The 22,132-nt window shown below is 43.2% G+C and overlaps 1 protein-coding gene across 3 annotated transcripts in view; it reads right to left on the bottom strand.

The window, feature by feature from the left end:
* Nucleotides 1–8,882: 8,882 nt before the first annotated feature.
* Nucleotides 8,883–22,132, bottom strand: part of BTBD7 (BTB domain containing 7) — a 78,667-nt gene continuing 65,417 nt past the window's right edge. For all 3 annotated transcript variants that reach the window (XM_084840249.1, XM_084840266.1, XM_084840257.1), the window contains 6 exons: nucleotides 20,659–20,819; nucleotides 20,072–20,215; nucleotides 19,213–19,402; nucleotides 13,439–13,617; nucleotides 12,072–12,500; nucleotides 8,883–9,918 (listed from right to left, as the gene is read on the bottom strand). In XM_084840249.1, coding sequence (XP_084696375.1) covers nucleotides 9,100–9,918; nucleotides 12,072–12,500; nucleotides 13,439–13,617; nucleotides 19,213–19,402; nucleotides 20,072–20,215; nucleotides 20,659–20,819 — 1,922 coding nt within the window. In that variant the 3' untranslated portion in view covers nucleotides 8,883–9,099. The remainder of the gene's footprint in view (nucleotides 9,919–12,071; nucleotides 12,501–13,438; nucleotides 13,618–19,212; nucleotides 19,403–20,071; nucleotides 20,216–20,658; nucleotides 20,820–22,132) is intronic.

The raw sequence follows: 22,132 nt of genomic DNA, 5'->3' as shown, positions 1-22,132 counted from the left end.
CAAAGGCAGCCCCACGTATAACGCATTGCAGTAATCCAGACGAGAAGTTATCAGAGCATGGATAACTGTAGCAAGGCTATCTCTGTCCAGATAAGGGCATAGTTGGTATACCAGCTTAAGCTGATAAAAAGTGCTCCGTGCCACTGAGTTCACCTGTGCCTCAAGTGACAGTTCTGGATCCAAGAGCACCCCCAAACTACGAACCTGATCCTTTAGGGGGAGTGCAACCCCCTCCAGAACAGGTTGAATATCACCTAGCCGGGCAGACGAACCACCCACTAACAGTACCTCCATCTTGTCTGGACTGAGTTTCAGTTTATTAGCCCTCATCCAGTCCATTACCGTGCCCAGGCACTGATTCAGAACAGCCACTGCCTCACCTGGTTTTGATGTAAAAGAGAGGTAGAGCTGGGTGTCATCTGCATATTGATGGCACCTCAGCCCACACCTCCGGATAACCTCCCCCAGTGGTTTCATGTAGATGTTAAACAGCATGGGGGATAAAATAGAGCCCTGTGGGACCCCATGGCACAATTGCCATGGCACAGAGCAGTAATCCCCCAGCACCACCTTCTGGAATCGGCCATCCAAGTAGGAGCGGAACCACTGTAGCGCAGTGCTTCCTACTCCCAACCCAGACAACCTATCCAGAAGGATACCATGGTCGATGGTATCGAAAGCTGCTGAGAGGTCCAGGAGAATCAACAGGGTCGCACTCCCCCTGTCCCTCTCCCGGCAGAGGTCATCCCACAGGGCGACCAAGCCAGTTTCCGTTCCAAAACCAGGCCTGAAGCCCGATTGAAATGGATCTAGATAATCCGTTTCATTCAAGAGTGCCTGGAGCTGTCCTACAACCACCCGCTCAAGCACCTTGCCCAGGAAGGGGAAGTTGGCCACTGGCCTATAATTGTTAACATCCTCTGGGTCCAGGTTAGGCTTTTTCAGGAGTGGTCTAATTACTGCCTCTTTTAAAGCGGCAGGCACCACTCCCTCTCTCAAGGAGGAATTTACAACCTCCTGGATCCAGCCGGACAACTCCTCTTTGTTTGATTTAATAATCCATGAAGGGCAAGGGTCAAGCACACAAGTGGCTGATCGGACTTGGCCAAGTACCTTGTCCGCATCCTCAGGCCTCAGTAACTGAAACTCATCCAATAAAACTGGACCAGACGGTGCTCTGAACGCCTCTACCAATGGAACTACATTAATGGTGGTGTCCAATTCATGACGAATCTGAGCGACTTTATCCTCAAAGTGCTGCGCAAACCCGTCACAGCGTGCTACCGAGGGTTCCACCGTCTCTCTCCCTGGCCCAGAATGTAACAGGCCGCGAACTACTCAGAAAAGCTCCGCTGGACGACACTGAGAAGATGCAATGCTGGTGGAAAAGAACTGTCTCTTTGCCACCCTCACCGCCACAGAGTAGGCTCGATAGTGGGCTCTTACCTGTGTTCGGTCAGACTCAGCACGAGTTTTCCCCCACCTGCGTTCTAGCCGTCTCCCCTCTTGCTTCATTGCCCTCAGCTCAGGTGTATACCAAGGAGCTGGCCGGGCTCTGCTCAGAGGGAGAGGGCGCTTGGGCGCGATCGTGTCAACCGCCCGAGTCATCTCTGCATTCCACAGAGCGACCTGGGCTTCGACAGGAGCACCAGCCATACCAGCAGGAAAATCCCCCAGAGCCCTCTGGAATCCATCAGAATCCATTAATCTCTGGGGGCAGACCATTTTAATAGGTCCCCCACCCTTGCAGAGGGGAAAGGCCGCCAGGAGTCTAAACCTCAGCAGGAAGTGATCTGACCATGACAAAGGGACAGATGTTAATTCCTCCACTTTCAGATCACCATCCTCCTGCCCAGTCGAGAAAACCAGATCAAGCGTGTGTCCTTTTGTATGCGTTGGGCCGATGACATGTTGGGACAGCCCCATGGTTGTCATGGCGGCCATGAAGTCCTGAGCCGCCCCGGATACAGTGGCCTCGGCATGGAAGTTGAGATCCCCCAGGACCATCATCCTAGGGGTCCTCAACACCAAGTCCGAGACCACCTCCGTCAGCTCAGGCAGGGAGTCTGATGGGCAGTGGGGTGGGCGGTACACCAACAGAATCCCCAATCTGTCCCGGGTACCCAACACAAGGTACAAACACTCAAGATCTGCACTCGAATGAGCAGGAAGCCTGGAGAGGGAGACTGAATTCCTATAGACCACGGCAACCCCCCCTCCCCGACCCTCAAGTCGGTGTTGGTGCTGCACCGAGTACCCAGGAGGGCACAGCTGGGAGAGAGTGACCCCTCCCAGTTCCCCCACCCAGGTCTCAGTAATACATGCCAGGTCAGCCCCCTCATCCACAATCAAGTCATGGATGAGGGAGATTTTATTTTGGGCCGACCTGGCATTCAGCCGCAGCACCACCAGACCCGAGGGCAGACTGGTAAGGCTGCCAGGAACCATCAGGTTGGGGGAAGAACCAGAAGAGGGGACAGCTGTAAGGTGTCTAGCCCCTCTTCTCCTCAGCTGGCCTGTTAATCCCCCAACGCCATACCTCCCCCTGCCCGTGACCACAGTTATGATGGCACCTCCCCCACCCCCTGAGTTGCCCAATAGTCCTCCCAGGCACATATTAAAATGGTAAGATATAAATAGCACAACAGTTTAAAAGAATATAAAAGAGATAAAAGAGAACAGCAGCTAAGAAGGAGCAGATAAAGTCCACGTTTGCCCCTTTCCCCTTGTCTTTAAAGCTGCTGCCCTCTGCTGCTGCTATTTGCTGCTGGTATTGTGGCTGCTGGTGTCTCTGGAGAGGCAGGTGGGTAGGTCTTCAGGTCCTACGCGACTCCAAGCGCGACGCTAAGTGCGCACTTAGCATCGCACTTGGCGCGACGCCGAGGCGCTGCCTCTGGCAGCCCCGCCTTAAGTACCTGTGGGCAGGGGCACCTGGTGCCACTGCTGGCTGGTCCTCCTCTCCCAGACTCCTTCCCAAGCAGCCTCTGGCAGCCCCGCCTTAAGTACCTGTGGGCGGGGGCAGAAGCAGGCTCAGGCTCACCCGGTGCAGCTGCTGTTTACACTGTAAACATTGTACTGTTTACACACCTATCACAAGCCCAGCTATGTCACTAATTATCAAATCATCCAACACCATGAGAAGGTATGTGTGTTCTCCAAATCGTAGGTCCCTTCTAAGAGATCATTTCCCTCTTGGAGTGACAACTTCATTTCCCAAGACCTCCACTTTCTGTGATTGCAGAGGAGTGGTTATCCTGGGAGTGAGAGGCCTCTATCAAGTCTCTGAAGGTCTCCTCTACAAACCTCTCTCAGCTTCTCCAGGTCAGCAACCTTAGCTACAGGGCAATAAAGTTGTCTAGCAGGCAGGCAGTAATGCATATAACATGCAGTGCAATAAACTGGGTAACCAGTACACCCCTGCTGGCTTTCTACCTTCGTAGGTGAATTATTATTGGTTTGTTTATCTGGGAAACTAAGTTATTTACTAGCAGAACATAAAGGTTGATTGCCTCGGTCTTCTAGACCTGTTCCTAAATTTGCACAGATGCTTAACTCACATTAACCTTTTTACCCTGATGCTTTGTTACTGGGGTTCCTCCTTGTGCTCACAGAGGTGGGAAGTGTTATGTGGACTTTAGTGTAACTCAAAACCTGTGTTGCACTTACCACAGGCTACACCCCCTGCACTTCATCTTTAAACTGCAGACTTCAGGACTCCCCCATTATACCCAGCTTTTTCTCTTAACACTGCCCCCACCACCTTTGAGGCTCATTGCTATGCAACATTTTAATTGTTCCTAATAAATGTTATTGCCCTACTATGGCTTTTGAATTTTATTAACAAGTTGGGACTAAAAAACAAATGCAAATGAATATATTCAGGGAAGGTGTGTTTGGCAGCTGTGCATGGTAATTAAGAGATTTAGCTCTAAAAAAAAAAAGCTTTCTATAATTTAGCTTCACGCAGATAGAAGTAGAACATCGTTCTTTGGTGTGACTAAATCAAAGAAACTTTACACATGCATTTTTTCTAGACAAGCCATTTATTTGAAATACCAACTATATGTAGGATAAAGTCAGTGTTAACATGCTTCTCAGCAACAGTAGAAAAATAGAACCAGTGAAAACCTTTTTACAACTGTAATGGTACTCAAAAGAGAAATGTATTGTTTTACAATGCATCACACAAGACTAGAATTCAATTCTAGAGGTACCTAAATAAAAATACTATATTTTCTTTAAAAACCAATATGTACAATTGAAGCGTAAACAAGTTTTACAAAGTACTGGTTATGCAGGTTGTAGAAAAAACACTTGCATAGGACATGAAGTTGGTTTAAGAAAATTTCTGAGCCTTTAGCATTGAAGGCACTTGACTTTATACCAGTAACAGCACAAGAACAACGTTAACATCATGGACAATTAACACCTTCCAGAAGTACATACAAGTATAGAAATACCAAATGTTGTTTTTTCTTCTTCAGCTTCCCCCAACATTCCACACATAACCCTCTACCATATAAACACACAGTCATTGGGAGTAGCTAGAATAATAGTGCCATCTGCAGCCCATTTCAAAATAAGTTACATAAGGGATGAAAAATGTTTTTTTTTAATATTCCATGCCTAAAACAAAATTATAAAGCAGGAAAGGACCAGTCTCTTCATTTTATCTCTTATTAAAGGCAGAAAATAGATCAAAGACAAATTAAAACATGGAACAACATACTAGATTGTTACTGAGACACTTATTGTAACCTTATGGGACAAGGATAACTTAGCTCTAATAGCATTCTTTTAGAACACTTATTTGTAAACACATTGACCAGGATCCAAAGTACTATGCATGGAGGCTTTTCAGATTCTCTCTCCTGACAGCAGCCCCCACCCCACTATATTACTCTTACCAGTCAAGGAGCAGCAGCCCTTTGCACCTCTAGTAGTACCAAAGCTCTCTCTCTCTCTCTCTCTCTCTCACACACACACACACACACACACACACTATATGCATGGAAACACATTGTACATGCACCACTCTGGATCCCAGCCACAGGTCAGAAGAGAGATATTTTTTCCTAGCAGGATGCATACCAAACCAGTTTTGGACAAGATTCTGTACTGTCGCAGCAAAATTAGCCAAGATTATAGTTTTGAGTTTCATACTGCAGCGTCTTTCATCGTATACCAATTGTTCCGTAAGCAATTATTTCTCTTTCAAAGCCACAGCTGTATGGTTTCTGAATACTTGGAATTTCCAACAATTTATTCAAAAGTGTTTCATGCAAACAAAGGATTATTATTCCTTTAAGCTCCTAAAACTGTACTGTGCATTGAAAATACCAAACACACAGCATAACTGTTGATTACTGCACTATTGAACAGTTGGGACTTGCTTGTTGCTTCACGAGTCCTGCTTTTTGGAGGACAAAAGGACTGAGTAATTGAAGCTCTGAGTAAATCATCTGTCCAGCAGAATGTAAATGTAATTTCAATTATGGCACAAATCATGTTTGATCAATTTGATCTTAGGCCAAATTAGCCCCCTGACAAAATAGCTGCATCTCTCTAACGCTTACTGGGCCATGGATATGTAAGCTAGGCTGTAATTGGCCTCTTCCTCATATGCTGTTTGCAAACACATACTGATATCAATACAGGACAAAATAAATCCATTTTTTCTTGTTGGAAGCACAAGAGGAGTATGGGCTGACATCCTTATGTAGGGTCAGTCAGTGGGCTACCTAGTGGTCCTGCCAAGGCTGCACTGATATGATCAAACCCAACATACATACGTTGGGAAAGAGGTTCAAGTTTAACCAGCCAAAGAATCTTAATAGCAGTTGGTGTGCGACTTACCCATTAGAAGAAAATGCAATGCTTAGTTAAAATCCTAGAGGTAAAAAGCCAGAAGCCAGTATTTTGCAACCTCAAATTTTTCTCTCTAAGCATTTTAACACCCCCTTTTGGACTTAATGCAAGTTTAGATTTAGATTGTTGGAGGGAGCAATTCGATGGCTGCTACTCAGTGGCTAGACAGCTATAGGATATCTGGTTTTCCGGGGACTGACCTTGGAGACCATGCTCTGAGGTCAGTTCCTGGAGAACTGACCTCCTCCTGCTTCCACGCTGCCTCACAGGCAGCGCAGAAAAGCCCCATGCTCCGCACTTGGAAGAGGAGCGTGGAGCGGCCAAAATGGGGCATGCCAGGGGGCGTTCTGGGGTGGGCGGAAATGCCCGTACGACACATTCAACGTGTCGTACGGCAGCCTCCTCCCCCGCTCCGCCCTCCCACGGCTACACAGCTGCAATCAGCCATCTGGCCAAAAATGCAGGGCAGGAGGAGCGCAGAGTTTGTGCTCCTGCCCTGCATTGAACAGGCGGTCACGTCTGAGTTCGGAGGTGGCCGCCGATCTGAATCGGACTGCACCCCAAGTGGCCCGATGGTCTTTAGGCCTACTACAAAATGCTGTCCCATTTCAAGATGATTGGCTTTCATCTACAGCACTGTCCTGTGCTGTGAAATGGCAACTTACTCGACCTCAAAAGCGGCAATTGTTTTCTGGGAGCCAACATGCATTTAAAAGCTATTCCACAGTGAAAACCATATGTAAACTAAATCCCAATATATTACCTCAGCTAACTCAATAGCCACTGTTGAGACTGAGAATTTACCCCTCAATCTCATGCAGAGAGCCTATCGAGTTTCACTTGCCAAGTAAATTGGCTCTGTTTAGCGGTGGACAAAATGTGCTACTTGAAATAGCAGAACATTTAAAATTCAGAATACAGACATAACTTTTTCTGTCGGTTCTTGTTTGGGAGAATGGGTTTAAAATCAGCGTGCATGAGTATGTGGGAAATATTAGAAGAAAGACAGTCCTTCCCTAAATTCTCTGCATGGCAAAGCCAACATCGAAAAATCTTATCAACTTCTCCTATACCAGCCTTCACTAACGTGGTGCCCTCCAGATGCTTTGGACTACAACCTCATCAGCCCCAGGCAGCATGGCCAATGGTCAGTGATGATGAGAGTCCAAACATCTCAAGGGCACCATGTTGGTGAAGGCTGTCTTATACCATGAAAGACAGCTGAAAAGCACTGGACGAGATGACACAGTGGATTCCCATGTTTACTTGTGGCCAAAACAGGTTTTGTTTTTGTTTTATTTTTAAAAAGGGAAGCTAAACAGCCAATTCAAAGAACATTGAATTGACTTTGATGGTGCATAGTCTTGTTGAATGGGTTAAACTGCGACCTGCCTTCCCTGCCAACAAGACAATAAAAATCAGATGTTTGGCAAATGGCACTAAGTTTTTAAACCACCATCAGAGCAATAATTTAATTCAACTATACACACAAAAAGTACTGTAAAAGGCATAGAATGAGAGGCTTTACACTTTTTAAAGATGCAACACCATGTTTGAAGTGTAGTAAAGTTAATGTAATGTAAAAGTTCTGGATAAGATATTCATATTCTCCCTCTCCCTCTCACACACACATACACATACACACACCACTGCTCCATAATGTCTGTTTTCTTTAACAGTGTTTTCCCCTCAAAGAGATAGGAGGCAAGGACAACAAGGTAGGAGGTGATGCTCTTTTTTTTTTAGAGTTGAGAACAAAAGTGTGATTAAACATTGAAACAAAGATTACATTTCAACAGTGTCAAGTATCGAAAAACAGAGTCAGATTTAATTTTCTGACTGAGGTGTTCAGGTGATGGAAGAGCTATATTTTGGAGTTGACCACCATATCAAGTCAGGCCTTCATTATGAATTACCACACAGTGGTACTGGAACTTTTCCAGTACTTGCAACTGCTGACTGCTGAAATGGCTGTTGGTGGCAACAGACATGTCTAAACTATCAGCCCTGTGTCTCTACTTTGTGTTCATAAAACCACAGAGTCCCCACCATCTTTAAACACAAAAACACAAAAAACAAACACACTGAAGAGGTTGGGATGAAGAAATTAAGTGCTAAATTGCTTACGGCTAATTAAGCTATAGCTGTTATTCTTCAATATGTGATCTCTGTCCACAAAGCAGGAAATTTATAGTTTCAAGGAGCACTCAGTGACATCACTAAAACCGAAGCCCTTGGTTTCTTAATTAGAGGCAGAACAAAGAAGGCAATAAACATTCCTCTTAGTGCCTCTATCGGAGAGGCCGCCTCCTGTAACACGATGGAGCATTAACACCAATGGGCAGATATTAAGCAGCATCTTCTCACCCTCCTGGGCTCGGTATGAAACCTTCCCATCTCTGCATATCCTTAGAAAAGGAAAACTTGATGAGAGTGTTTACAGTACTGTCACAATTTGCAGTGTTATATGTATTCTAACCAAGGGGGTTAAGTAAGTGCTTCTCGGAGGTTCCATGTTTTGAAGAAGAAAAAGGGAGATCTCAAGGAACCCTAAAGGAGTTGTACTCCTCACTTCCACAGAAAATCCCAGCCACAGACATATTGCTACATCAATATGAAGGCCAGCTGCCATGGACTTGGTAAACAGAGCATACAAATTAGGCTGGATTCTTGCACTAGTGGTAGACCAGGAAGGCTTTAGACCTACCCAGAGCAGTTACTTAAGTGTGCTGTTCTTTGGAATTCCTATAGTCATTCAAAAATAAAGACAGACATTGTCACCATCTTATAAGAAAATACATCTCAAGTGTGCAACCCAATGCACACAGGAAACCAGGAGGTGAAAGATCTCTTTAAAAAAAAGCCACCCAGAAGAGTATGAACATACAGTCCTTTAAAATATGACAGTAAAAGTTTAACATACTAATACAAAAACTAATAAAATTAATGTACAGGTGCAAAAGGCTCCCTTTCTTTAAACAAAGGTGCCAACTAAATTTTTTTTTAAAAGAGGCTTAACAAAATCTGTTCAGATCACAAACCCTGAAGCAGCATTCCAAATAAACTGGTAGCATGCCATCTCTGATGAAGCCATGTATATACAAAATAAAAATTAAAAAATGATGTAGCGGCTGGCATTTAAATGAACTTGCCTGATGAATGTCAGGCCAAAGATGGCAGAGATTGGATATTTCACTACTCTTATGCACAGAGAAGAAGTGGAGGTGGTTTTCAGAGGGCAGATTTTTTGTATAGGAAGTCTGGTTTGCTTGGAGACCTCCTTCCTCTGCTTACTGCCTCTTCCCTGTCCAAATCTGCATTTCTCTGTGCTTCCTGCTGCAGGGGCTCAACGTCTGCCAGTCTCCGGCTGGACTGGTCTTCGTGGATCTCTGAGCTGTATGTGGGGGGCAGAGAAGGTCGGCTAGAGGTCAGCCCATAGGTTAAGTCAGTTTCTAATTTTGTTCGTCCTCTTGCATGAACTGGGATATTCCCAGTGTTTTCTTGGGCAGCCAATGCCAAGTCCAACCGCTGGGGAGGTTGTTCTAAGACATCGAGGTGTAGAGGTTCATTCTTTTGTCTGTGTGGATGCCCTTCTTGAGAAAGTGCATACTCTCTCCGAGAGTCTTCTAGCTTTTTAGGAGAGATGTGATTAGTCAAGTGGGTGGCCGTTAAGCTACTGGGCGATGCTTTATTGTGGCTGTACAAATCTGGGCCAAAATAGATGCCTTGAGAAGGTGAAGGAGTGTGCCTGCCGGGGGCAGGAGTAGAAGGTCTGCATGCAGCACTGGAGAAGTCATAGAAATCGGGATATTCCTGCTGATTCTCTCTAGCATCCAGTTTTTGTTCAACTGAATGTTTTTTCCGGGAACTGTGTACGTGCCTTGTCTGAACGCATGACAGGTGTTGAGGTGGTCCTGGCCCAACGTCTAGGACAGGCTGGCTCAGTTCTGTGTCAACAGTCAGCTCTGGCAGCCTCCTGTCCTTAAGAGACATTGTCGACACACCCATAGCAATATCTGGCATCAGCTCATTGAGCACAGGCTGAGTACCCTGAAAAAAGAGAACATGCATTTCAACTTGAGCTATTTATTCCAATGTTCTAGGTATAAGCACAAGATCCCGCCTCCCCACTCCCCAAGCTACTTCAGCCTACAGAAGTCCAAGATTACAACAGGCCACAACTAACACCCTGGAGCTTGAGTTCCATTTTTTAGAAAAACAACACAATTTGTCTCAGTGTAAGTAGATGAGTGTCTACAGCAGGGTATAAGGGAGAAAGCTTTCATATGTGCAATTTGTCGCACTGAATCTCCTGTAGAGATGCATTCAGACTCATGCTGGATTAGGTAACTCAGTAGTCAGATTATGAAAAGTTACTACTATATGACATTCTTCAACATTTATTGGAGATTTAGGCAATTAATGTACTTTAGTAAGAAATGGTGTCAGCCCCTCTAATACTGAGTGAACACTCATATTGCTGTGAATTTAGTGTACTTCACTTCTGAATGCTGTCAACAAAGCATATTCTTAATTTGCAAAAGAAATCCATGGCAAGCTACTTAAACAATTCTTAGCATTAGATACCTCTTGATTTCACATCCACATCCCCACCCCCAAGTCACTTAATTTAGCTGCTTTTGACTTGACCAGATCAGAGTAATCCATCTCAAGCAGACTTCCAAAAGAAATGATAAGAACTTTCTGCCAATGTGAAACATCAGAATATTGGTGTTTTGTAAATAAAGGCCACCACCTACAAGGTTCCCAGTATACTTGGAAATTCTAAAGATGTAATGGCAGATAATTTCCTTTTTGAAATGAGTTAATAGCTGCTGGGTTTCAATCTAGCTACCACAAACATGCAGCCAGAGTTTGTGCAGCTTTGTCCAATAAAATACTTTACTCATTACTCAGACAAGCAGATGATATGGATTTAGAAGCAGGAAATGATCTAGACTTGAATACAGCTTTCTAAAGAATAACTGCAAATAATGGAGGGGAAGTGAATTTGGCCTATTCCCATTATAGCAGAGGAACTGTTAACTGAACTTCCAGCGTTCACGTTTATATCAGGATATTCACCAAAATGCTACCAAATTCACCTGGCTAGCATACCAATAACCAAATCCTTCCTAATTTGTTCCAGGCCAGCTTTTATTGTTGTCTGCAGCATGTCTTATACAACAGGGACCAAGTTGGTTTTATATGTTTATAGAGCAAGCCAGTTTTATACGTTTATATTGGATAGTGAATTGTCTTTGCTTTCAAAGCTGCAGCTCAGCAGCTCGGGCCTGTACATACAGACTAGGTTTTTGCCTTGAAACATTAAACAATGAACTTTCTTTTAAGCCTATCCCATTTCTTTAGCACCTTGGCACGGATTATTCAGTTGAACATAAGGTGATTTAAAAGATCATGAAATAAAAATCCTTGGATGGCACTTTGGATGCCATCTATACTAGTTTCAAAAGCTTGAAAAAACCAAAAAAACCCAATATAACCAATGAGAGGAATAGCAAAAATCTGCCTCCACTAAATCCAGTCTCTCTGTTCTATCATTTTTGTTGTTGTTGTCGTTGTTTCCCTTGACATTTGACATTGAAGGGGTTTGGAGAAGAACTAAGGAGGAGAGCAGGAACTCGTTTCTCTGTGTCTCTTCCCCCTCCATTTAGACTTGGGGTGGATTTGAACTTGTACTCGCCATGCAAGTATTTGCTTTATTGTATGCCTGTGGTGCTCCCTGCCAATCCTAGCGCCTTGCTTGGCACGTGCCTGAGTAAATCCATTAAGGCATTAGGGTAATCTGTTACGTCACAAGCATCTACCTAACCAGAGGGCTCGTTGGGCTAATTTGTTAAACGCAAGGTAAGAGGGAAGCTACGCAATGGTTGTGTATGACTATTATGGAATAATCCAGAGCTATACTGCCTGATGACTCTGCGAGGAAACTGAAAGCTAACCATTTCTATTGGCAAGTTCAAAACGGCTCTTGTAAATGCTGAATCTTGGCAGAAGACAGATCTCCAGATGTTTTGCTCTCCAACTCCCAGAAGCCCCTACCAGCATGGTCAATGGTCAGGAATGCCAGAAGTCGAAGTCCAAAACATCTGGAGATCTACTTGCTGCCTACCCCTGCTCTATCATAATATCTGCTCATCTGGGGTGTGCATAATGTGTACATGCGTATATGACAGACTTACCACTTGCTTTTCAGCAGCCATCACAGCTGCTGCTGCTGCAACTGTTTGTCTTCCCAGTCCTGTCGTCTTAGTGCAATCGGGAGGCGTGGCTTTGACACCAGATAAGTAGATGGGCGGGGCAGCTTTAGGCACCGCTCTGGCATGAAACAGTGAATGGTTGCAGGGGTAAGAAAAGGAACGTGAAGGATGCTGGCTCTGTGCCCTTTGCTTCCACCCGACTTTGAACTGATTGTGAATCGGAGTAGCTGGCGGGTGATAAGGAGGCGGAGGAGGGGGCAGTGGTGGATGGAAGGCCACAAAAGAGTCAAGTTCTGTAAACATGGTTTCTGCAGGGGGCGTGCTGTTCACACGGCACCGCCCTGACTGTCTCAGAGTCAAAAGAGGGCTTTCATCCCCAAAGTGCTCATCAGGAAAGAACTTGTGAGGATTCTGCAACAGAAAGACAGAACACAGAAGTGGGAAAATTCATATGAACCTCCGCTGCAAGGCCTGGACATTGTTTGCCGAGGTCTCCCTCTGCAATACGTGTCCTACTTCTGGGTGATGGTTAAATCTGCTTTTGTGAAGTCCTAGCATTCAGTCTGTGTCTCAGCAACGTGAAAAGTTAAGCAAGGCACCCTAAAGAGCAGTCAACTCTTCCACGAATGTAGATGAATTCCTAGCCACGCTTCCATGTCAACAATATGGGAATGGCAGTTTTGTGCTACAATTATTTTGCAGACAAAAATCAGTTGCCATGTTTTTGGAATATCAGGCTAAAGTGCGTCAGGCTGTGTTCCTGTTACATTTTTTAAACAGCGTAAAATATATTCTTTTCTTACATATATTCTTATCTTATAGACCACCACTGGGTGGCTCTCTCCATTGAATAAAGGAAGGAACTCCTCTTATTTGTTTCTTTAAAAACAGTACTTTCTTTCTTGTTTAGAAAAGAAAAATATATAGAAGTTTTTTTTGGGGGGGGGGGTCCTCCAGAAGTTTATCATTAGTTTATTATTATTTCTTCACTTTTATGTTTTGAGATTAGTTTATTTTTCTATAGTTAACTCACTTGGAACATTCAGAATAAAGCAGCATGAAGGAATTCTGAACTGCTGTTCAGTCATATGAGGAAATCTGATGCATTTCTTTCACACAACATATCCTCTATTACTTTGCCTAAAAATACTGATGCAATGCTCCCCTAACATTCCCATTAATCCTTCCTCAAGCAATGAATTTGTTAGCCACTCAAACACTGTTGTATTTCATTTTAAAAGGTGCTTACATGTATGCATGGACACACGTCCCATTTTCAAGCACATAAAAAAAATCACCAGGCAGATTGGATTTAAGTGCCTGCTGCCTTTACTGTCAGTGTGTCATACCTGCAAGAGCTCAGCAGCAGAATCAGAAAGTCCAAATTCCCTCAACACACGGATCTGAATTTCATAACTGACAGTGGCCCCTTCTCCACAGTTAAGAGCATAAGCTCTTTGCACCTGTTCAGTATGGCGGAGCTCCTGCAGACGTTTGACCATCTCTTTAACAACAGAGAGACGAGGAACTGGGGAAAAAAATGAACACAGAGAAAATAACACAAATTGAAATTATTTCCTGCACTGTTGCAATGAGCTATGATTGAGTCCAAAGACCACCAAGATAAGGTTTCTAAAGATCTGAGTCTGGACTTACTTGTGCTAAGAAAGACATACAGAAAAGTGACGGTTAGGAAGGGCAAGCACAGTAATGGACTTGAGTTACCAAGCTCTGCAGAGGTAGGTATGGCAGGGCAGAACTACCCCAATCTCTTCCTCTCTCATGTGGCAATGAACCACTGATACTGGGGGAAAAGCATCTGAAAGCTGCCAAATTTCCGGAGTGCACATGATTACCCTTCCTCGGCCACACAGTCTAGTTGCTACACGAAGCCAATGAAACCCCAACTCCTTCTCCAACAGACCTAGGCTCTTGCCTTCTTCCTTCCATGATAATTTCTCCTAACACGTTCCCTTCTTTGCTGTCTATCTTCTTCCAAGATCTACCACTTCCGCTTCAGCAACCTCCTTGCTAATATCAGCTTCAGCCTTAAAATCATTTTGCCCTATGTACCACTTTCAAAGGCTTGCTGAGGCTATGAACATTTTCTTTAGCGGCTGAAATGTTCATTATGACTGTATGGGTGCACGTGCAGGAGTGCGTGTGTGTGTGTGTGTGTGTGTGTGTAAGAAATGGAAACTGAGTTTTTCAGGATCCTCTCAGTAGGTTCCCAGAAGTACATCACACCCCACCCACCCACCCACACACATGAAAGAACATCTTTAAAGCATCAGTAAAACGTCTTTAAAGCATCAGTATGGAATCAAATGTATGGGATGCCATAAATGGCGGTAAAGCCATTTGCTGAAATGGGGTATCTGCTACAGCAACCACAGATAAGATTCTCTTTGCTTCTATGTTGTAAAGTGGTCCCTTTAAATCCTTTTTTGTGCACTTATTTTATGACTTGATGCAAGATACTTTAAAATGTCAATGCTACACTTCCTCCTGGGTGCCACCAGCCAACTCAGACACTGGTGTTCTTAGCACACATTTGATTGTTTTGGTTGAAGGTTGAAATCATAAGACCACGAGAGCACCAATAACTACTTCAGAAAATTATACAACAACAAAAATAACAATCATACAGCTTCTAAGACAACATAAACTTGTGAAAATTCCACTTTTTAAGAGGACTTATCTTAGACTTTCTCCACAGCAAATCACATGCAATGTGGGATATTTAGTAGCCCACATGGAGCTGATTGAATATGCCAAATTTCAGATAGTTAGGTGCAGTGGCTTTTGTGCTAGTCACAGGTACAATTTGCTATTTTCAAGAAAATGTGTCAAAGCAAAGAGCTATAATTGTTTTGTACTTCCACATACTAGCGTGGAATTTGGAAACCTGGCAGCCCCCATGGAACTGATGGAACCTGCCAAATTTCAGGCAGTTATGTCCAGTGACTTTTGCGCTAGCCATGCGTAGTTTCCTTTTCTCAAGGTCTAAAACAAAAAGTAAAACTGTCAAGTCATACAGGGGATTAGAGATCCTAATCAGAAAGTGTTTAAGGTGACCATTAGGAGGTCACTATCCCTAATCTCTGGTGTAGGGAGGTTTTTTAGGTGAAAAAAAACTCTCTCCTCCTGCTTTTCTTTTCTGCTCTTATGTGCCCACTGTTGGGAGGTTGCCTGCAATGAAATTTTGAAGAGGGAGAAGGAAGGGAAGAAAGAGCTCCATGTGAAATACTGGCATTTCACACGGCATTTGATTTTACTGCCCTGAACTGGAACCTTTGGCTTCTGCAGAAGTTTAGTAGCTTCAGTACAGCAAAGGATCCAATCAGCCTCCACAAACTTCTTTCTCCCCCTCCACTTTAATTTCTCCTAAATAGCTGTAGGACTCAAATAATCCCAAAGGAAGGGTTAGGACTATGTGGCGTCATGACTGAGAAACTGCTGGGGCTTTGAAATAGGTTCTACAGTATTAAAAAAGCTAGAAAAAGCCCTCAGCCACCTCACCTCATAAAGTTAATTTAAGTACGTGCAATCCTTGCAAACCCTGCACAGCCTCCTGAATTCCTCTGAAGTACTACCTCTCTGCAAGGAGCCACTTGGCTTAGGGAATTCTCTCTAACCCCCACCCTCGCACACATTTCCAATCACCATTCTTCTTTTCTTCTTCCCTCCCCTCCCCTATCCTGTTCTTTCTTTCTCTTGTTTATTCCACCCAGAGCATATCTTGGGGAATTCTTAAAGAGAATTCTCTTGGGCGGGCAAGAGAAGTTCTGCACTGTATTTGACTTTCTACAAAGAGACAAGAGGGTTGGTTTTTCTCCGGCTCCTCACTCAAGCCTTTGAGAAGAGTGGGTTCACATGGTTGCAGAGAAACAAATCTGGGGCTGTTTTGTTTGTCAGTTGCCATTATCCAGCAATAGGAAGGGCTGTAGCTCAGTGGTGGAGCACATGCCTGGCATGCAGAAGGTCCCAGGTTCAATCCCCAGCATCTCCAGGCAGGGCTACGAAAGAATCCTGCCTGAAACCTTGGAGAGCTGCTGCTGCCAGTCAATGTCGAGAATATGGGGCTAGATGGACCCAGGGTCTGACTCAGTACAAGGCAGCTACCTATGTTCCTCTGAACAGAAAGCTTTAATTAAAAAAAAGAGAGTTTTTGGTTTGTTTTTAAAGTGAAGGGGAGATAAATATTGCTAATTTATGCAATCCTATGTATGCCTACTGAGAAGTCTCATTATGTTTAATGAAGCTTTTCTTCAGGAAAGTGTGCATAGGATTCCAGCACAAGTAACTTTTGCAGGGAAGCTTGCACCTTGATGTTCTGCATGTTTACTCAGAAATAAGTCCTGAGTTGTGAGCATGGTACTGCAAGCTTAATACAGCGCCTAACCAATTCCGTCTAATGAATTGACTGCCCTTTCTGCTCAGTCCTATGCATGTTTTGTCATCTGTGGGTTTGGGTTCTTTTTGCATGACTTCTAGCTTCAGTGGTGAGGGAAAGGCACTTGGTACATGCTCAGAGTTTCTCCATAACTTAGCCCTAGTTTTGAAAACAGACTCATTGGCTGAATCCTGGTGATGTCTTGGCACAAATGAAGTTATGGGGAAGAAGATACAATGAGAGCTTGTGCATAACAAGGAGAAGGTAGTTGCAGAAAACAAGACATCTGTTTTTATGAAGAGTTGCTGGAGGATGGTAGGATGAGGAGAGATGGTTGTATGGAGGGCAATAGAATTGGTGGGGGGGATGTAAATGCTCAGTGGTGAAAGAAAAGCAGTCTGCGCATGCTCAGAGGCATTCTGTATTTAAGAACAAAAGACGAGCTGTGCTGCATCAGACCAAGGTCCATCTAGTCTAACATTCTGTTCACACAGTGGCCACCCGCATGTCCACAGGAAACCCACAAGCAGGACATGAGTGCAATAGCACCTTCCCACCCATGTTCCCCTGCTGCTAACATTGGTGAAATGTTAATAAATCCTACTAATTCTAAATTAGAATGCATGTATATCCTTCATTAATTTTGCAGGTTCCTTGCCCTCATGTCAAGGCCACCCTTGCACAAAAAACCCTTGTGGCTAGCATTCTGAAATTTGGCAGACAGGATCTCCTCTGATGGGGCAATGAATCCTGAAATTTTTATCCAATTCTTCCAAGGAATTAAAATGTTATTGGCAGTTCCTTTTAAAAGAAAATCAAAATATAAACCCTGTACCTATTTTTCTGACATTGGGCAGGTGTAATCCCCTTCTAGGGGGCTACTATGCCTGAAATTATGATCCAGTTCTGACCAAGAGTAAAAAGTTACAGTTTTTTTTCTAATTTCCCACAGTAGTCAACAGGAAGCATATTTCCAAACCTTGACTCAGGTTTGGTGCTGAGCTGAAGTGGTCTGACTACAAATTGGCCAGAGCAGAAGCGGGGTGTTTTCCAAAATGCTGAATTGGGGTCTGAGTTGAAGTGGGGTGGGGGGTCAGTGCACACTTCTTATGTGTGTAATCTATACACATACGCAAGCACATTGCATGCATGTACTGCGCGCGGGCGCGCACGCACACACACACACACACACACACACTAGACGTGTGCTTAGGCTATATGCAAATTTGTGTTATGGGCCTGTGCCCCAGATCTTTTAAGAACCTAGCAGTGCCCCTGTCAGGGACTAGTGTTAAGTTCAAGGATTGACAACACAATTGCAACAGCCATTCCACTACCCATTCAGCCTGAGATAACTGCAGTTATCATGGGGGAAACCTGGCTACGTAAGACTGCTCAAAAACTACAGGGCAAGCTTGTGAAGTGACAAATGCTGTTTGTTTCTCCAGGTGGACAATCCTATTTTGCCATCTGCATGATGACGTAGGTGCAAAACACCTATACAATCAGCTTGCATTATATAGCTCCCAACTCCCAACAATTTATTTGCATAAGGAGGGATACATGTTGTAAAAAAGCAGTTTATGTGCTTTCTCCAGAGCTGGCAGAAATGGATTTCTGAGAGAAGCGAGGCCAGAAGAGTACCCAGCACCTGTGCTCACAATACCATACTGGCAGTGAATATGGGCTGAGATGATGGCTACTTCTTGACTGCTGGCAGCAGAAATCAAGGATTTGTGTCTTTGGAAACCAGTTACCTTGGGTATTAATGAAGCGAAACATTTGTCAGGTTATTTTGTGGCTTGGCTTTATTCTTATGCTTCAAATGAAGAAGCCATCTCTATGCATTCTTGGTATCATAGGAGCCCTTGAACACCATCCACTACTGACAAGAGAATGTGCCTCATTTTTCTTTTGAGGGGGGCAGGGGGCAGGAACATAACTCTGATTTAAGTGATCTTAAGTTTTAAGATGTTGAACAGGCAAATTACCAGGATGGCATGCCTTTATTTTTTTCATGTTAACTAACTCTGCAGCACTTTCAGTGTGAAGAGTTCTTTGTTTTTGTTTCTTCTAGTCTCCTACACTCTCATATATTTTGGCAGTTTGTGATTAAAGTAATTTGCAATCCATTTCAATTAGTGTGTCAGATGCGAAGATCCCAATTGGTATTCATGATTCTTTTATTCTGCAATAATCTTATTCAGAAATGGATACCCTTTGAAAGCAAAAGCCTTAAATCAGTAATTGATAAATATTTAGAAATTAATCAAGAACTAGAATTTAATGCAGATCATGAGGATGAGTTATGTTATCACCACATTTGCAGAATCTATTTGTGCAGCTGCCTGAGCTTGATTTGTTGCTGCTTTTTTAAAATGGAAGCTTGGGTAGACTAAGCCTCACAGATCTCACAAGAACACATAAAGGACCACATAAAACAATGTGTTGCCTTCCTCTCTCTCTCTCTCAGAGGTGCTGAACACTATGGGTAGTATCCACGTTGGTCCTTATGTACAGTAGACCCATTGAAATGAATGAAATTTAGTCATGACTAAAGTAAGTCCCATTCATTTCAATGGGTCTACTCTATGTAGGAATAACATAGGGTAGTATTCAATCTGCCCCACTCTGTAATGAAACTCTGATCATATGGACCCTATACCTAACTACATTTAGTATAGTTAACAATAACCAGTTTATTTGTGGATCAGCTTATAGACATACCTGGGATTTCATTGGCTACGACTGAAGGAGGACTGGATTGATTACTGCTTATTTGCTGGTGACTTATCATATGACAGCATTGTGGAACTGCACTGTTTACCATGTAGAGAGTATCTGGTACATTGGACATTCTAACCATCCGTAAACGAACTAGGTCAGTCTGTTCCACCATCATCTCATCAAGAACCGACTGAAACAATAAAGGTTAAAACAAAAGAGTTTATTAAACATTCACTCTGATTTACCGGCATCATAAAGTAATACATATATTAGTATGACACTGCAGATATAATTTTTCTTTTCCAAACATGAAGTGCACAAAAAACCAGGTCAGAATAGCTAAAAGCAGCATTAGCTTACTTTTGTTAAGGAATATACTTTTTCTTTAAACATCAAACATCATGTTCTTTTCACAGTTAAAAAGGGACAGCTTCTACTCTTCTGGCTCACTGATCCTTGTCCTTGTTCATAACTTAATAAGATCATGACATGAATTCCAATAGCTTCACCTCTACTAATTCTGCACTAGCATTAGAAAATGAGAGAAGTCACTTTGCTACCCAGGACTTCATGCCTCAGTCCCATCCAACCTATCGCCTAATGGCTACCTGCACACAACTAGGAGCAACTCTTAAGCATAAAGATTGCTGGAGGATGTAAAGTTCCTCTTTAAGACACTTGAAGTCTTCTCTGTGCAAGGATGAGGCGGTGTACGCTACTCTACATATAAAATGCCATCCAGCATGTTTATTAATAAGGGCTGTCTTGTTGCATAACTACTGCAGGAATAGAAAGGGAGACCTAATTTCAGGTTAGTTACAAGACAGGAGTTATCAGCAGTCTAAAGTCTTCTTATTACCTTAGCTTCCTCCACATATGGTGAAAACAGCCTTGGCCTCACATAAATTCCCGCATTCTTTTGTCGTAGCCACGCATTTGACTTTCCACCCTCTGCTGTCGGCAACATGTCTGAGGGAGGAGTACTTATGAGACCTCTCTTCATCTTTAAAAGAAAAAAGATGACATTTTTATTGAATCAGGCACATTTCAATTATCTCTAGACACAAACTAGCAAACTATTTGGAATAGGTACAGGCAGGTTGATGATAAACCCATCTGAGGCAGAATCACCAAGCCAGATCCAAACTTTATCTATGCCAAGTTTTTAAAACCCTGCTGAGATCCACAGTAAGAACTATCCGTAATAGCCTCAAAAACAAATAAGAGATTTATCAAGGTTATATATTGCCCTAAAGGGGTGGGGAACCGCCGACCCGTGGGCTGAATGCAGCATGCCAGGACTCTCTTTTCAGACTATGCCCTTCCCTGGTCCTGCTCTGCACACTTTTTCCAACGCCAGTACAGAAGTTGACTGGGCTGGCAAAGTAGGGACAGAGCGCTCTGCTTCGCAACCCTGATGTAAGGCCTAAAGGAAGATATACTTACAGAATCAATCAGCACTTCACTGTTCATAGGCAAAATATGCTCAATGCGGACAAATGGTAGCAGAGGAGAAAGGATTTCTTTTAGTTCCTCAATGTCAAGATCTCGCCTCTTTACACCTCGTTTGTTCACGCTGTGAGCTGTGCCACTCAGCAAGTTAGGCTCTGTGGTGGTGGTGGGGGGAGTGGGGGGTGGACAGAAAGTTTCACTTAAATGTTTTAAGTTTCTGCTACAGCAGAATTTTATTTTTAAATAAAGCTGGCTTGGACTAATAGTTCTATGACTATTGCTTATTATATATTAACAGTATTTATATGCCACCCAATGTAAGTTCTCCAAGAAGTTTATAATAAAAATTAAACAAATAAATATAAACGTAAGAGAATAAAACCTAAAACAATATAAACCTGCAGCAGAAGACAAAACCGGTACGACAAAGTTCACAACATCCATGAAGGGGACACAACATCAAAATATCACAAATCATACAATTCTAGGAATACCCACAAGATGTATAATTCATTTGAAGGTTTTAAAGTGATAACACCTGGGAAAGCCAAGAGACAGTATTTTTAAAAAGTGAAACACCCATGTGTCATGGAAAGCCATCTATCACAAAATTATCTTCTATCAGACTGGCATGAAAAGTCTATTACCTAGACTTTTTTCAGGACTAATTTGTATATCATCCCAGAATCGCCTTTGAAAGCAAGTTCTTTTCTGGGAAGATAATCCCACTGCAGGCTTGGAAAAAGAAAAGGGATGTGGCAGTTCAGAGTTTTCAGCTTTAATGAGTTAACACTGCATACTTCATTGCATTGGTTATATATCTGGAGTGCATTTAAATATTAAGTGGCCTTGCAAACAAGATTGTCAACAACAGCCTGGGTGTCCCCAGGTGAACATTCTAATTCAAATACTATAATCATGTTAAGCAAATGTAGCTGCTGGTTAAGCTTTGGCTGGTGCTACACTCTGATGTTTCTAAGGGTAGAACCAATACAACTGAAACACATTCTGAAAAACTTGTGTGAAAGTATAGATTTACTTTGGAGAAAATCTGCAGGGATTCTACCTTGCATAGCAGGGGGTCGGGGGAGAACACTGGAGAAGATGGAGACAAAGCTTGACAGCCTTAAACAGGAGTGGGCTGTTTGTAGCCCTCCAGATATTTTGGCCTACAACTTCCATCATTCCTCACCATTGACTATGCTGGCTAGGGCTGATAGGAAATGTAGGCCAAAACATCTGGAGGGCCATAAGTTGCTCATTCCTGGGGTAAAACATGCATTTTACAGAAATATATATTGGGAAATTTAAAGATTAGGATTTTCCCTCCAAAATGTACATATAAAAATTAGAAAAATGTGTCACAAGAGGATAATTGTAAATTATTATATCCCCCCGTGTTCCTCTTTGAACTGTCTCATTCATCAAAGCAACAAAGGGGTTCTTATGGGCAGTTCTGTGTGAAGAC

This window comes from Heloderma suspectum, chromosome 1 (assembly GCF_057233095.1).
Source record: "Heloderma suspectum isolate Gila_16-S chromosome 1, 16-S_ref, whole genome shotgun sequence".
In the NCBI taxonomy this organism is placed as follows: Eukaryota; Metazoa; Chordata; class Lepidosauria; order Squamata; family Helodermatidae; genus Heloderma; species Heloderma suspectum.
Note: the sequence above shows the minus strand (reverse complement) of the source record. Positions and strands in the feature narration are given on the sequence as shown.